The sequence below is a fragment of the Ornithodoros turicata genome, chromosome 9 (assembly GCF_037126465.1).
Source record: "Ornithodoros turicata isolate Travis chromosome 9, ASM3712646v1, whole genome shotgun sequence".
NCBI classification, from domain to species: domain Eukaryota; kingdom Metazoa; phylum Arthropoda; class Arachnida; order Ixodida; family Argasidae; genus Ornithodoros; species Ornithodoros turicata.
Window position 1 is genome coordinate 38,655,654 of NC_088209.1, and position 17,846 is coordinate 38,673,499.

Below are 17,846 nucleotides of genomic sequence, written 5' to 3' on the forward strand. Positions count from 1 at the left end.
TGTTTCCTTTTAGCTTATTTTATTACACGTTGTTTGACATTTCACGTTCCACTTTTTGACGTAAACAAGACCATATTTCACGCGGAACACGCTCGTCCCTTAAAGAGAGAGAGAGAGAGAAAAAAAAAGATAACGCGGATGACCCCTCGCCTCGAATGAACGTCATCGTCTGCTATACGGGAAATGTGTGGCAGACGACAGTGACGTTATCGAGACATCGCGCAGACGACAGTTTCCTGTCGTGCCCCTGCTAATGACACATTGTTGCACAAACCAGTTTGCAAAGACGAAAAAAAGGAAAGAAAAAGAATACTAGTTCATTCAAAGCGCTCCGCACAGGCCCAGCAATTTCCTACGATATATAGTTATGTCGTCTGCTACTGTTCTAGTCTTTTGTTTTCGTCATTTGCAAGGAAGCCGTTATGTCAACAAGCCAAATTGCGCCGGCGGTGGTGTCTTTGTCACAAGGTCACGGTGCGCGGCTCACAAGGACGGAAAGAATGACCACAGGTGTGCCCTTTTGTTTCTTTTTAGTATTGTTCACTGCATGTAGGACGCGGTCTAAAGCCCAAGTTGCCCAGAGTACGCCGTTACTATTGTGTATCACGTTAAACGTCCGGTCAGAGGTTCGCAATTTAAATGGCTGGCGTTCGCGTGTGGACTGCTGCGCAGTTTGCGGAACTGTGTCAAGTTTCGCTTCTTTCTTGTGTTCCTGGCTTACGTGACAACAGGGACCGCCCAGCTAAAAGATACGCTTTGTTGCGAGATGCCCCGCTCTGCAGCACGTGCATGCTGCCGTGTTGTGGATGTGTGTTTTGTGCGCTTACACCTACATATTACTTCAAGGCCATTGCTGCCACGAACGAGTTGCCACGAATGGGTGTCAACCACTGAGTTGCCTGCATTTTGTTCAATCGAATCTGTGTGCTGACCCCTCCCCCACCGTTGAGCAATTTTTCAGCAGTTTTCTCAATTTTGTATTTTTGACCAGAATTTAAATGCATTATTGCGTGGTTTTATATTGCCGAATGCCAGGTGTATTACATGTGTTCTAGTGTTTTTTTTATATATATAAACTCGTTTTACTGTCATCGAAATCATCGCATTTCCCTACTGTTTAATTCTCCGCCTTTTTAATTTCGTCCTAAAATCGTTAAATAATCAGTTAACCTCTACATTGTCCGTCAGAATTTCTGTTACTTGAACACGTAAATCCCCGAAGCAACACTAATCACGCTGGAAAAAAAATCTGATTAGACAGGTAAAAATTCTAGTACCAACTTATATCACACTGCTTCACATGCTGAAACTAATCCATCAAGAAAACAACGAGCACATGACATCCTGCTGACGATAGCGTGCGAAGTCATCCGAGCGGTGCACCGCTCAAAACACCGAAGAGTATAAATGCTTTCCTCTACCTTCTAAGAAGGGACTAACACCTCCCTGTATAGAAGCCAACCGGCACTTTTTCGGCGCAAAGTACGAGACGGAAGAGGAACTAGCCGGACTGACCTCCGGATATTTGGCGGTCACGTGGATCGTGACTTCCATTCCGTTACAAGATGTTGCTCATGTACAGGATAAAAAGGGGGGAAATTAGACGGTAGGAAAAAGAAGAAAAGCGCCGTGTCGAAACTCCACAAGGAAGAAGGAGCTGGCACGTTCAAAGGGCGTTTGATTGACCCGGCTAACGCAAACCATAGTTTATATGTACCGATAAGACTCCGCGGGAATCACGTTCGAGGGTTTAAAGAGAGACGAATTCGGGAAATACCTGCTCTTCGGAAGGCCCTCGTGCTTAAACGAGGAAGGTCAAGGTCATTCTTTCGATGAATGGTGTGAACGATTGCTTCGAGGGGCGCTGTCACTGTGATACACTGACCAACTGACACCTACCAGGCTTCTCTAGAGGCCTAGGTTTGAAGATGGTTTTCTCCTTCTTTATTTGTTGTAGCCTTTCCCTTTCTTTCTTTATTTTTTAGGCACATCGTTACGGTGTTGTCACATTAGAGCGCTCTGAATTAGCCGTATGCGACATCGTCTCCGCCTTCATCGCTCATTTCTTTTTTTCTCACCGTCATCTTTATACAAGTCTTTGTTACCTGATATACCTTTTGAACGGTATATTTAAAGAAGGAAAACTTCACCCCGTTATATATTCTATTTTATCCGTTATGTTGCGTGAGCCTGGAAAAACAAACGCAAACAAAAACGAGCAAATATTTTTTTTTCCCTGCAAACAAACAAACAAATATTATTATGCCTGTAACGCTCCTTTGTCATTTGAAATGTCTCGTCTTTCGTGTTCTTCTCAACCTCCGTCATTCCATCTTTTCCTTTTCCTAATTGCAGCGCGGTCATGCACCTCTTGCCGTCGCTGCCCTTGGGCGAAAGTGTACTTCATTTTGTTGCGATAACAACGTGGCTTCTTCCCTCAAAGGCGTTTTTTTTGTCTGCATCTCGGTAGCAATGGTGGACGTATGCTTGAGAGATATCTCGACGTTGGTGGGCAAAACAAAACACACGTGGCACAAACAACAATATATACGCCAGAACACGCGAATAGTTCCAAGGGTGGCCGGCACCCACCACTGTGACGCTTCAGTCGCTGCGGTGTTTATCTTATTTATTCGTTCATACTGTTAACCATTTGTATAGGGTTGTTACGGGAGAGGAAACAATGCAGTGCATAGCACAAAAATCACACGCGCTGAGCTGCTTAACAGAGTAACATATAGGAAAGAAGAAGAAAAAGTATAACTATCAATTCCCCTAACTTCAATCAACCCACATAACAAGCTGTAAAACTGGAAGACTTCCATTCCTCCTGAGTTCGGACAGAGAATGAAAATTTGAAAGTATCAATTTTGGAGGGGAATGGAACTGTATACAACTACTGTATAGCAACTGTATGCAACTGTGTCAAGCTGCTTCTTGCTGTTTTTTGCACTGGGCCTCCCACATTGTACTTGCTACAATGTGAAATAAAGTTTCAATTCAATTCAATACCTGTTTGCGGTGTGTTGTGCGTAGATCCTGTCGGGACGTGTTCTCACGTAAGGCGTAGTATTCGTTTGATAGTGACCATTATACAACATATAATAAATGTATAGTCTATTTATTAATCTATTATATAGTATATTTCTACGGTTTTGTAATGCTTATATATTTCCATTTCGTAACAGTTGCGTGACCGATTGTCTTCTGTTATACGATGAATAAATAAACCTGACGGCTATTGAACTGGTTCTAGCTTTTGGATGTCAGTTTTCTTATGCGGGTCCCACACCTGGCTGGCGTATGTTTACATAACGCGGGGAGCTCTATTGAACGACGAAACGAACGACGTAACCAATGAATACCGTTCACCAGCGCTCCCATGGCTTATGACGTGGCGCTCAGACTGATAGGCGTATCGGGTTCGAATCCCGGCACCCGCTGCGCTGTTCAATGTTTCCCCTGGATTTTCCTGCAGACTTTCCAGACGAACGTCGACACACTTCCCCCTGAAGTCGGCCTAGGACGCATAATACCCCCCCTGTCCCCCACTCCTCCTCGCTGTCCTCTCTCCATCTGGTCCCGTCTGTACGCCTTTCATAGCAGCAGTTGCTTCGCGGCGCTAACACGAAATTGAAAAAAAAAAAAAGAAAACTCATTTTGTGTCGGTGTTGAGGTAACGACATTTTCCATCCAACGATGAGAAATATTTGAACTTTAGTGCCCCTTTAAATGAGGGAAGGATGTCGAATTCAATGTGGAATCGTTATGAATGACCTCCGTTGTCGTTGCGCCATTAAACCCCAAATCATCACCACCACCACCACCATCATCATCATCATCATCATCAATGTGGAATCGGACGTTCAGTGCTTCAAAACGTTATCAGCAGAACTGCTAAATGTGAGTCTCGACTTGAATTCCGCTAGTTCCGCGGAAAAATAGTCCAAACCATAATGATGCGTTAACAGAAAACACACACACACAAAAAAAAAAAAAAAAAGAAACGAGGGCCTCGTATGAACGATACACACATCCTGTACAGTTTCAAACTTTCCGCCCTTAACACCTTAACACGGAAGGAATGCGGAGAAAACAAACACTCTGAACTCGACCGCGACGACTAGTGATCCAATCCCCACTATGTACACATGGAACGCCGGAGAATAGGGACGCAAGAGTGTACACACAGCATGCAGATTTGTGTGCTATCAGCGGAGAGACGTGGATCGGTGTTAGTAGGGTTTGTTTGACGCCGTCAACGACCTCCCGGGCTGCATATCCGCTTCGGGATGGATGGGTCTCTCCTCCTACGAGAAACAGCGCCTTTCAAAGTGGCGAGTAACCGCAAAGAATACGCGGCCGGCGGGCGGTGGCAGCTCATTCACTGGACCATGCTCCAGTCGCTGAACAGTGAGTAGGTCTTGTTCGACGCGAACCGGATTTTACTCCTTTTTGGGTGTCAGCAGTGATCGTTTTCCTTTTCTTCTTTTTTTTTTTACACCATATTAAAACTGAAATTTTCAGAAAAAAATAAGAAGATGCGACGACAGAAAAATAGGCGATGTCAAGTTGCCGGTGATGAGTAGATCAAAGAGAGATATTAAACGGTAGGAGCTACTTATTTATTTACACATGGTAACAAGACTTTCGTGCACGAGACTGCACTCCTTCAGGTAACCTGAAGAAGTGCAGTCTCGTGCACGAAAGTCTTGTTACCATGTGTAAACAAATAAGTTGCTCCTACCGTTTAATATCTCTCTTAGAAGAAAAAAAATACATAGAAACATAACCTTTATAGAAAACAAAACTTTACGTCGAACGCAGACTTGTACGTAACGCGTTCCAAGTAATTGCGTTACCTGAAATCAGTTTTTGAGTAATTTTTCGAGTAATCAATTACATTTCTGAACAAATAATTCGATTACAATTTTGAGTAATCAGTTACTTGTATTAGAAGTAGAGTCTGACTCAAAATAACAATGCTCTGTGACAGATTTCCTGTGTCTTTGTTGGGCTATTTTACTGTTGGAAGAGGGAAAATATTATTGCTACTGGGAGATTTGGGAGTTGGGTTTTTTTTTTTCTTTTTTTTCGAAGCGCACAGGGGCAGAAATTTTTGCATGAATTCAAAGTAACGGCAAGAGTAACGTACGCGTTACTTTTATACTCGTTACTCAATTACATTTTGAGTTGAGTAATTTGTAACGCCGTAATCAATTACTTTAGCTAGAAGAGTAACGGTAATCAATTACTTTTTTGGAGTAACGGGCACAAGTCTGGTCGAACGTCTTACAGACTCTTACTTTGCCGCAAGACCGACGCAAACCAGCTTGAGCGCACGCCCAAGCCACGGTTACGATTCTGAACACGCGCAGTGGCGACGACGCTATTTCTTTGGGACCCATCTCGCTTGGGTCCCCTATTCTGAAACGGTAGAATAGCACAAAATTCTCCGATACGGAGGGTCTCAACCTCTCTGTCAACCGGAAGATCGGTTAGTGTTGATGATGATGATGACGGGACGGAATGCCATTCTACCGGTCTCCATTACACTCGAGGTCCTCCTCGTTATTAAAGTACACGTTCGATGGCGTCCTGTTAGCAGGGCCTCGAGGGCTGACCGGGCCATCTGAGATATCACGTCGTCGACGCCTCCAGCACTGGGTCAACCGACCGGTCTCCGGGGACGGGATATCCTCCGCACGTCCCTAGACGTGTTTTGCTTCCAACATGTGCTTTTGGAGCTTCTTCTTTCAAACTTTTTTTTTGGTTTGAAGTCGATAGTTTGTGGATCGAATTAGGAACATATGAAGAACAAAATGGAGAGGGTGCGATCCCACGCTAGCTACGGCAACACTGAAATCCCGTTCGCGGTCCACTTGAAGATCCACTGCGCTCCATTCTGAGACTACACTCTTAAAAATGAACTTCACCGCATAGCACGCTCCTAGCCAACCATCATCTCGAATGATATCGTTGTCTGACATGATTTGTTGAAAACGGGAGGCGTACGCTTTTTCTGTGACAATTATGACCAGCATAAGTGTCACAAAAAGGCGTACGCCTCCCGTTTTCATCAAATCAGGGCAGATAACGATATCATTCGAGATGATGGTTGGCTAAGAGCGTGCTATGCGGTGAAGTTAATTTTTAAGAGGTTTAAGAGGGTTTTCCTGAGACGCTTTTAGACATTTGTCGGCACAGTTCCCGTAGAAGTCGGCCCAGGACGCACATTCCCCCAGGGCGTCAGTCGTGACGTTGCCCACATACGTGAGGCCGACAACGGCAAGCCCTATCACCACCCACCACCACCCACCATCATTTTTAAGAGTATTTGAAGACCTTACGACTGCGTTATAGAAACCAGCGCTGTAACGTTGTGGTAACCGGTAAACTAAGAGACTGCGGCATCCGAACGCGTGTCCAAAATTGACGGCGTTTATATAGTTCGAGCCGAAAAAAATAAAAAAAATAAAAATAAAACTCTCACTACGAGAGATCACAAGCCTATGCAGTTTACAAAGTATTATTATGACATATTTCGATGACTTGGTTTCCACTGACAGCAAAACCACTGTCACACACGTTCTTACAAATGAACTTCATCACATTCTTTTACAAAATCAATCAATCAATCAACTTCACCACATCGCACGCTCCTATAGCCAATCATCACCCCATCTTTCCCCTGATTAGTGGAAAGTGGGGGCGTACGCCATTTTTGTGGCATTATGCAGTTCATAATTGCCACAAAAATGGCGTACCGCCCTTCCGTTTTCATCAAATCACGGGAGAGAACGTTGTCATTCGGGATGATGGTTGGCTACACTCTAAAAACTGAACTTCACCTCATAGCATGCTTTGCGCCAACCATTGCCACGAATGATAGGGTTATCGCTTTTGATTCGAGGAGAGAGGGAGGTGTACGCCTTTTTGTGTCAATTATCATGTACCCAAATTGACACAAAAAGGCGTACGCCCCCCTCTTTCTTCGAATCAGAAGCGATAACCCTATCATTCGTGGCAATGGTTGGCGCAGAGCGTGCTATGCGGTGAAGTTCAGTTTTTAGAGTGTAGGAGCGTGTTATGCGGTGAAGCTCTGTTTTTAGGGTGTGTTTAGAGGTGTTGAGTTTGATTCATACTCAACACAAACAAAATCGAGCGCGCAAATTACCGAATATTATACATTTTCTTCTTCTTCATATAATTAGTCAAGTAAATAATTGGCTACTTTCGTGGAATTTTAGATAACGCTACTAAATTAAGTTCTTTGCCTTGCGGCAACTCCTCCCCTGCGGCACGCCATATATATTTGTATAGGTGCTCGCTTAAAGAAATTCAGCTCCAACCGGTATGCCGGTACCGGTATACGAGGCGTTCTCCACGACCCCACGCGTGAAACGCGTCGGTCTTCTTCTTTTTTTTTATTCCTCTTTTTTCCGAGTTAAAATTAAAAATCGAATGACACTTCCACTGCATGACCCGAGCGGCGTCATGGACGCTGTGCTGCGTGGCCGACTGACCTCTAAATGACCACGACCTTCGGCTTTTTAAGCGCGGACAGCCGCTCCGATTGCAGCCACAAAGCACCTTCTCGGACGCATTCTCACGTTTTTATATCTGTTGCTCCCTTTTAAAGAAAGAAAGAAAAAAAGTTCTTAAAAATTATGAAGAAAACAAATAAGAAAGGAAGCATATTCTTTCGTAACTTCATAAACCACAAAGTATGTTTCTGCGAAGTCGTTATGTGTACTAAGTGTACTTACGAGTCATAAAAAGAGTCCGGAAGAGAGAGAGACTTATCAAAACCCGCTGACACTTTGAAATGTAGACTTTTTTTTAAGTTGTGGAAAAGCATACATAGTAATAAAAGCAAAGGGAAAAGAAACGCTCCAGAAGAACTAGACGCCTATTAAGGCGTCTAGTTCTTCTGGAGCGTTATGTATCCGTATCGCTATCAGTCAATTAGCTATCGGCAACGTGACGTCAGCCACTTCAAAGATATCAGAAGATTGGCTTTTCGGAAATGTTATCCTGAAACTTATGTTCTCCTAACACCGGCTAATAAGAGCCCCCAAAAGTTAGTCGGTATTGATGAAGTTATGAACACGCTTATCGGCAGCACTATTATAGCTACAATCGATAGGTAATCGAAGGTACATTTGCTTTAAGCTCTATAGAAAAATGCCCAAAGTGTTCGTGAAATAACGTCTGAATAGTTCTATGACTGCATCACAGGTGTGGATAAATCCCGTATTATCCAATAAGCCCCGATATTGATGATACTGTCCGCCTTATTCGATAGCGTATACTTTCTAATACTGCCCTCTAGTAAGCTGCAGAGCCTGTCGAAGAGCCGAATGAGTGACATTCGATGGGGGCCCACCGATCTCTCCGAGACCACTCTATCGGACGCACTCGCAAACAACCTCACCATATAGTGGCCGGACAACTTTTAGACTGACCTTGTCCGCTTTTTTCTTTTCTTCTTCTTTCTTCTTTTTTTGCAAAGCTCTGCACGTCACAACGAAAAATGGAAATGGATGGATCCCGCGCTGTCTCTGTTTCGTTTTTTTGGTGGCTAAAACTATAAAGCGCAATATATTTGGGTTGCCTCCGTTCGTTGGTCACCGGGCGTCTTGGGCGGCTCGGCGCAGATAAGTGCTAATCAGGTTTTGAGTTGGGTCGAAATTATTGTGATGGATTGTCTACCGACATCGACGGGGACGTACATACGGGTCATGCGACTCAGACGCTCTATTTTGTTGGCAGGAATATGGCAGGAAGCTTTCGATAGTCATGAAAAAAAGAAGAAAAAAAAAAAAAGCTCGCAGACATAAAAGCGGATATTTATTTCAGCAGTTATGGTCTAATCAGCTATGGTTTAACGTGCACGAGAGTGGTTTATGAGGCAAAAGTTGCGCTAATGAGGCGGAATGGAGATTTTGTTGTTGTTTTGTTCTTTCTTTTTTTTTTTTTCGACATAGCGTCATGTTTTCGCGATGCAGTTTTTTCAATCAATGCTGGCGTCATAGAATTTATCCACAAGATTGGTGTATCTAGTATCATTATTGATCGTATCACTTATCGTTTACAAATGAGTGTATTGGGTATCACGTACCCCCTTGAGCAATCCTTGTTCCTTTGTCTAATGTCCGAGAGGTCGTGTGCGATAGATTCTTAAGTGAAGCAGGAATAAGGGAACGTAGCTTAGTCACTCCCCTCATGCACGTTATGAAAAGATGGGATTTTCGGGCGAGAAGAAACGGACTCGTACATGTAATATTCCACGAGAATACGATTGGGTCTGCGTGCAACATTTGACGTCATCCTGCATTCTGAGCAGCGATACCGACGATTGTCATTGCGCTACAATCTTAAAACAGTGCTTCACCACATAGCACGCTTTTACCATCCCGAATGACATGGTTCTGCCCCCCGGATTGGTTAGAAACGAGAGGAGTACGCCTTTTTATGACACTTGTACAATCACGTTAATTGTCACAAAAAGGCGTACGTCACGCGCTTTCCACAAACCAGCAGTGATGACGGTATCATTCTGTGCAGTGATTGGCCCTCACCGTGCTATGTGGTGAAGTTCTGTTCTAACAGTGTAGGGCACGTTGCCAAAACAGGACCTCACTGCTTGCGCCCAAGTTATACCAAAGAATACTATTTACGAAAGAAATTCGGAACCATTACGCAAGCATCGTAGAGTTGGCTTAGATTTGTGCACGGGAGTAAAGTGGGAAAGCGCACTTGCGCGTGACGTTTGCCATTCGACTTATTCGAAGTTCGGGCGACTCCCGACCTAAGGGTTATGAATTAGAATTTCAGTGTCACAAAAAGGCATACGCCTCCCGTTTTCAACAAATCAGGGGAGAGAACGTTGTCATTCGGGATGATGGTTGGCTAGGAGCGTGCTACGCGGTGAAGCTCATTTTTTACCATTACCATTCCTCTCCCCACCCCCCCACCCCTCATTTTTAAGAGTCTCATTCGCGACAATGATTGGTGCACAGCGTGCTATGCGCTAGTTCGGTTTTTAAAGTGTACTGGTGTCCTGGCGGTAGCCGTCCCCTTAAGCTCTTAAAAATGAGCTTCACCGCATAGCACGCTCCTAGTCAACCATCATCCCGAATGACAACGTTCTTACCCCTGATTTGTTTAAACCGGAAGGCAGAGACTATTTTGTGCCATTATGCCGTACATAATGCACAAAATAGGCCCCGCCTCTCGTTTTCAACAAATAGGGGTCGAGAACGTTGTCATTCGAGATGATGCTTGGCTAGGAGCGTGCTATGCGGTGAAGCCCATTTTTAAGAATGTATAGCGGCAGCCCCGTGACTGTGAGCTTTGTCGCGCAAGTCTTCCCAGAGAAACAGCTATTTTGTCGCCGTTACATTGTTTACGGGGTAATACACCAACTTTTTCCGCCTAACCGCATTCCCACCTAACAGGCTCGATTGATTAAGTCCTGGGAAAGGGTCCAGTGGCGTCTTTCTTTTTCCCCGTAGAGCCTCTCTATGGGCGATGCATAATCCCTGAGAAGAAAGCGATACGATGATTTTCTTCCCCGATAGATGCAGCGTAGAATGGACGGAGAGACGTATATCGGATGTCATCCCGCGATGCTGATGAAAGTGGACGAACAATGGAACCATCGGCCAGGCTTTCACGCAGCGTCGGTGGGAAATATGTCACGTTCCACATGCATGCATGCATGATTCTCCTTTCAATACCCCTTATATAGTACAAACAGACCCCCTGTCTTCTGGATGCTTATCTGAGTATCGTCCATTTTCCTTTAATTTGCTTCGCGGTCTATTATCCGGTTTAATTTGAGCCCCGCGGCAGAACGGCCGGCTTATCGTAGCTGATACGCGCTCAAAGAATGCTCAAGAGCTGAATTACATCAGCTACGCCGAAGCACAATGTGACGATAAGGAGGCTTGGAAACGGATAATGCGATTGTGGGTAAGCTAATTCGAAAGAATGCCGTTAGATAGCGCCTTTGTCTCACGTGTGAAAATGCGAGCGACGTTTTCTCTCGGGCTTTCGGCAGATTTTATAGTTTGAAGTTGCCATAAACAAAATACAGAAACCGACACTGAAGGTTTTTGTTTAAGTTTAATTTGTACAAGCTTTCGCGTGGAGGTCCACGCTTCCTCAGGTACAAAGTGAAGTGGTGACACACATAAGTATATCTAGTATAGACATATACAGTCTGACAGAATATATAGTATAGTATAGTAGTAGTATATATGTAGTATATGTAGTATGTAGTATATATGTATATATGTATATATGTAGTATAGTATATATACTACAGTATATATAGTATAGACATATACATAGACATATACATGTTTAGTCGTGTATATGTCTATACTATATATACTATATATACTTATGTGTGTCACCACTTCACTTTGTACCTGAGGAAGCGTGGACCTCCACGCGAAAGCTTGTACAAATTAAACTTAAACAAAAATCTTCAGTGTCGGTTTCTGTATTTTGTTTATGTGATCTACAGGACTTGACTCCCCTCTTCGTATACGCTTTTGAACTTGCCCTAAAATACTTGCTCATTGCACTCTAAAAGCAGAACTTCACCGCATAGCACGTTGTGCGCCAACCATTGCCACGAATATGATAGGGTTATCGCTTCTGATTCGAAGAGAGAGAGGGGCGTACGCCCCATGTCTCTTCGAATCAGAACTGCGATAGCCCTATCATTCGTGGCAATGGTGCGCACAGCGTGCTATGCTGTGAAGTTACGTTTTTAGGCTGTACTTGTTTCCCACACCTTCTTGCTGTACTCTGTCCACCGGTCTTCGTCGGTATACCGCTCATAGCCATAGTTGTGTCGCGGTGTTTCCGCGAAATTTCGTATAAACTGAATTGAAGAAAGCAAGACATACATGACGACTCTATGTACAGAAAATGACAGTTATGAATAGGCCTGTACGAATAGTAATTTTAAAACCACAGCCAAATATAGTTATATAACCGATACAAGCACGTATGCAGATATACGACTTAGGTTCGTGATATATATACGTATGCGGGTCCTCGTATGAAGTAGCGCTCACTTTGTTCCATACCCTCTCTTCTGGCGTTTCTGGGACTTACGAGAGCAAGCTTATGAATTACTCGGGGAAAAAAATGGTTCGGAAGAGACATCGCTTAGATTAAAAAAATTCGAATATAGAATCACATACTCAATTCACAATTCGATTCGAACGTACAATTATACGCTCTGTATTCGAAAAAATTGAACGTCCGCACAGTCCTATGGTTATGAATCGCCTTGAAGCATCCTCGACCGAATGTTGTGAAAATTAGTCTAAAGACGCTGAACCGCAAAGTTACCTACAAGGAGGATCGCTATCCTTTTGCAGAGGGCTTCGTTTCTTTTTTTTTTTTTTTTGTGTGTGTGTGTGTGTGTGTGTGTTTTTTTTATATCAGATACCGTCGCGACATACTATAGATATACGACGGAAATCCGCGATGGACGGCGGTGTTTTTCTGCCTGTCCCCAGAACAGCCTGCACCGACCAAAAAGAGGCTTCCGACCTACATGCGGGAGAGTGGGCCAAGAGAGCTTTGCATTCGCACAGGCGCCCCAGACAGGTTGAGCTTCTGCATCTTTTTTTCTGTGCGTTACGATAGATCGGAAAAGAGCCGCAGAATACGTGCGGGACTGATACAAAGCCCGCCGATAAGAGCGGGATTCCGGTTTAAAAATGCGAGAAGCATATTGCACGCGCGGTGTTCCTCAGTGATGCCGCGGGTCCTGTTCGGAAGCATACTGCCCTGCTTAGACGGCGGCTTAAATATAGGACAGCGGCAATTAGAAGAATTTCGTCGGAGTATGGATCGATGGATAATTTAAACGTCCGCTCAAATGGAAGATAAGCGACTAAAAAACACAGAATTAGTTGCAAATAAAAGAGTTTTCTGTTTTCCCATAAGCGATGGGCGCTCTGTGCTGTCCTCTTCCTTTATCCTTGTATACCGTCAGCGCTCAATTTCAAAGTATATATGAACGTACAAATTAGCCTCTTTTTTTCTGTTCTTGTTCTACAAGCCTTAAAATTAAGGGGAATCTATCTTGTTATTTCTCTTGATAACCGATTTTCGAATTGGCCGGCAGAAACGCAACCCTTCCTTATACATTAGTAAAAAAGGAAAAAAGAAACACATTGGAGATATCTACGTCCATTTATTAAGACACAAGCTTTCACCCAGAGCCTTAATGTAATGACACAAGGCTATTAAGTCGTAAGTCTTAATGTAGCTAGCTTCAGTGCTGTTTTTTGTTTTCGTTTGCCGATGGTACTTTACAGGGATTCCATTTTGTTCATTCTTCGACTTATGCATTAGTGTAGGACACTCTCTTACAAAACGTAAGTGAGCTAGCCCTATAGAGACAGCTCAAATCTGGTACAGGTTCCTATCACTGCATTGCACGCTTCACTCTAAAAACAGAACTTCACCGCATAGCACGCTGTGCTCCAACCGTTGCCAAGAATGATAGGGTTATCGCTTCTGATTCGAAGAGAGAGGGAGGCGTACGCCTTTTTGTGACAATTTCATAGATTCAAATTGTCACAAAAAGGCGTACGCCCAACTCTCTCCTCGTATCAAAAGCGCTAACCCTATCATTCGCGACAATGGTTGGCGCACAGCGTGCTATGCGGTGAAGTTCTGTTTTGGGAGTGTACACTCTAAGGGGAAAAAAGATCTTAGTTCTTTTTAGGACTATTCGCAGGCAGGTCACAGGCTTGGACTTTTGGGGAGTAGATACATTGCCACGACTGTTACTCCATTTCGGGACTAAACGCAGTTTATGCGACGTGTATAGGGTTCATTTGCAACGCTAGCTGTGTAGTAAATTTCAGGATCAGGGGATTAAAATGGCGAGTAATTGCAATCTAGGGCAGTAATTGCAATCTAGGAGGGCGATGCTGTGGTTACTCCCCGATTAGTTCATTTTGGAGTATACGTAAACTCCGCTGGGCAGAAAATATGACGCTGAGATACACAGTTCGTTTGAAGATGTCCCAATGATGTACTGAGGACTGCCATCTCGTGGTGGTGCTAGTGAAAGAACTCGCCGTTGTAGGCGTCACCGAGACAGTCATCTCTGCACTCTAAAAACAGAACTTCGCCGCATAGCACGCCGTCCGCAAACTATTGTCACGAATGATAGAGTTATCGCTCCTGATTCGAAGAGAGAGAGGGGGCGTACGCCTTTTTGTAGCAATTTGGATATATGATAATTGCTTTTACCAGCCCTTTGCACCCTTTATCAGACGCTATGTTGACCTACACTCTTAAAAATGAGTTTCACCACATAGCACACTCCTAGCCAACCATCATTCCGAATGACAACGGTCCCGTCCCTGATTTGTTGAAAACTTGGGTCGGAGCCTATTTTGTGACACTTATGCTGTTCATAATTGTCACAAAAAAGGCGTACGCCTCCCGTTTTTAGCAAATCAGGGAAGATAACGATATAATTCGAGATTATGGTAGGCTAGGAGCGTGCTATTCGGTGAAGTTCATTTCTAAGAGTGTACACTCTAAAAACAGAACTTCACCGCATAGCACGTAGCGCACCAATCACTGCCGCGAACAATACGGGTATCGCTTTTGATTCGCGGAGAGGGGGAGGCGTACGCCTTTTTGTGGCAATTTGGATATACGAAAACTGTCACAAAAAGGCGTACTCCCCCCTCTCTCCTCGAATCAGAAGCGATAACCCTATCATTCACTGCAATGGTTTTCGCACAGCGTGCTATGCAGTGAAATTGTTTTTAAAGTGTAGGTGGTAACTATAGATGTTACCACTTTTTCACACCCTTTTTTCTGCGAGTGTAGAAAGAGTGTAAAAGGCATATATATGACTTACAAATGTCATGACATATGACATAGAAGGGTAAAAAATCTGGCGAACCGGTAAGGAAGTATGAAGGGAAGTGCCTCAGTACGAGAGCCGCCGATATTTCGAACAGAGACTCGCCCAGAAGAAGAACAGTCTCTGTTCCAAAATATCGGCAGGTCTCGTCCTATAAGGCACTTCCCTTGATATGACGTATAACAAAAGTCACATATGACTTTTACACTCTTCCAATATTCTTTTCTTCCCATCTTTACTCTGATCACTCCCTCCTTACTCTTCCGATAATAGTTACACTTCATTTACTCTTATTTACTCTCTCTCTCTATCTCTTTTTTTTTCTTTTCATTTTCTTTTTTTTTTTTTTTTTTTTTTTTGCCCTTAGAGTGTTGATGACAACACGCACGGCGTTGGTCAGCTTTCGGTGGCTCAGATGGTGGAAGCATGGCTATGTACCAGGCAGTGCGAGCCGAACTGCATGTGTGCACACGTGATCTGTGAGCAGTCGTTGTACGGGCTTGTGGAGTGCTCTCACCGCTAGTTTACCTCGACTCGGCTCCTTGACCTTGAAAGCGGTGTTATCCGGTATGTAAGATAGAGTTTCTGTCGATGTAATGGGGGACTATCTCCACAGGTAGTTGTCCCTCTTGATGATAATACACACTTGTCTGATGGTAGTTCTTCTGTTTGATGACAATACATCTAATCGAATACAGGGAATCAGTAAATTAAATGTCGCAGGAAATAGTCAGGAAGATCGGCTCACCTTTTTCATCACTTATCTAATCACTCGAGTCAACAGCGAGTTACTGAACCTCGATTTTATGGGTACCGCCAAGTGGTAGCTCTCACCACTGTGAAATCGTTCAGCGGGACTTCCCACACTGACGGTCGGCTAGAGGTTCTCCTAACCTTCGAAAGCACTGCTAGGAACACCAGCACTTCCATTTTGATCTCATGTATATATACTTCACAACCATAGGGGTTTTGCTCCCCATGCTCCTAGTCCTAAGGGTCAGCTCCCAAGTAAACGGTACAGACCACCGGATATTGCCTAAGGTGAAAACTCAACTTCGCCGCACTGCACGCTCTGCGCAACTACATTGCCACTAATGATAGGGTTATCGCTTCTGATTCAAGGAGAGAGGGAGAAGGACGCCTTTTTGTGTCAGTTATCATATATCCAAATACAAAAAGGCGTGCGTCTCCTTCTCTCTTCGAATCAGAAGCGATAACCCTATCATTCGCTGCAATGGTTGGCGCAGAACGTGCTATGCGGTGAAGTTCAGTTTTTAGAGCGTAGTGTATAATTACTGTTCCTACCACTACAACGGGAATTTGTAATAGCAGCTCGAATGTTTAAATGCATTCGTCTCAGTTTCTGGACAGCACCATAAATTCAGCCGCTGGTGAAAAGCACAATATAGCAACGAATAACGATGGATCATGAACATGTTGCTGGAAACAGTTTTTCTTTCTTTTTTCTTTTGCATTCTCTCTTTACTTTCTAAATATTTTACTGCCAGTACCGGACTTCACACGAACAAGATTTTAATTTCACAATTTCCCGGAGAAAGCCACTCTCTGGAATGTCAGGTTTGAGCTAGTTGCTCGTGCATGTCTAAAAAAATCTACTTACGAGACAAGCTTATTCCAAGCTGGAGCAGCACCTCCGCAATATTTCTATCCGCCGAACACCCGATCCCTGAGCGCGGCAGAGAAAATCCAAAAAGATCGTTCACAGAAGCTCCTCACACACAAAGACACCCAACTCACACCGGCAGACCCGTATCGACTCAAGTCTCACTTCAAAGTGAATCAAAAAATCCCTCCACGACTGCCTGCCTCCCTCCCGTCTCTGCCCTCCTCCTCCTCCTCCTCCTCTCATCGTCGCCCGCGCTTGTTTTTGCTTCTTTTCGGCCAGCCTGTTGTCTTAATGGGCCGGCCGTACAACGGGATCTCCCGGTCTCGCGTTCTACTTTTGGTAATACGTGGAAAAGGCGCAAGTCCTCTCTCGGCCGCCTGCCTCCTTGCATCATCACGTATACCGAGTGTTTGCATTCCTCGCAAGGTCAAGGCAGTTTTATATACGAGGGATCTCGGCTTGCACCGCCACGAGCGATTTTTTTCTTTAATTCGATGGGAAGTGGTGATGCCTGCTCGGATGCGATGGGATGGGATGATGCCCGTTGCGTAGTAAGCCTTATCTACCCGCTTTGAATGTTCTCGCGTTTGATGTCGCTGTAGAAGGACGCGTGGCCTGCGAGAGAGTGTAAAATGGGTTTGAGTGACGGTTGGAAAGTTGCGAAGTGGACTTTATTTCTGGTTGCATGTAGCACGTGCGCTGTTACACTCTTAAAAATGAACTTCACCGCATAGCACGCTCCTAGCCAACCATTATCTCGAATGATATCGTTATCTGCCCTGATTTGTTGAAAACGGGGGGCGTACGCCTTTTCTGTGACAATTATGAACAGCATAAGTGTCACAGAAATGGCGTACGCCTCCCGTTTTCAACAAATCAGGGCAGATAGCGATATCATTCAAGATGATGGTTGGCTAGGAGCGTGCTATGCGGTGAAGTTCATTTTTAAGAGTGTATAACAGAATTTCACTTGAAATACGTTGAAAGCCATCTGTTTCACATAATGATATCGTTATCCCTCCTTATTTGTGGAAAGCCCGGGGGCGTACGCCCTTTTGAGAACATTAACAACAACAACTTTATTTTTAAAATGATGAATGGGGAGCTTCATCGCCAGGGGTGACACTCTACTCCATTGATGGTGGTGATGTGGGGAATAAAATAATGAGCCTCTTCACAATATTATCATAACTGCACACGAGTGTCACAAAAAGGCGTACACCTCAAGTTTTCAATAAGGGAGTCAATATACAACGTCATTATGCGTAATGGTTCACTGTAGAGGTGTGA

General features: G+C 44.2%; 1 protein-coding gene across 1 annotated transcript in view; it reads left to right on the plus strand.

Annotated features, from left to right (window-relative positions):
- The first annotated feature begins 229 nt into the window (after positions 1-229).
- Positions 230-17,846, plus strand: part of LOC135368863 (GRIP and coiled-coil domain-containing protein 2-like) — a 55,482-nt gene continuing 37,865 nt past the window's right edge. The window contains exon 1 of the mRNA XM_064602404.1: positions 230-510. Coding sequence (XP_064458474.1) covers positions 368-510 — 143 coding nt within the window. The 5' untranslated portion in view covers positions 230-367. The remainder of the gene's footprint in view (positions 511-17,846) is intronic.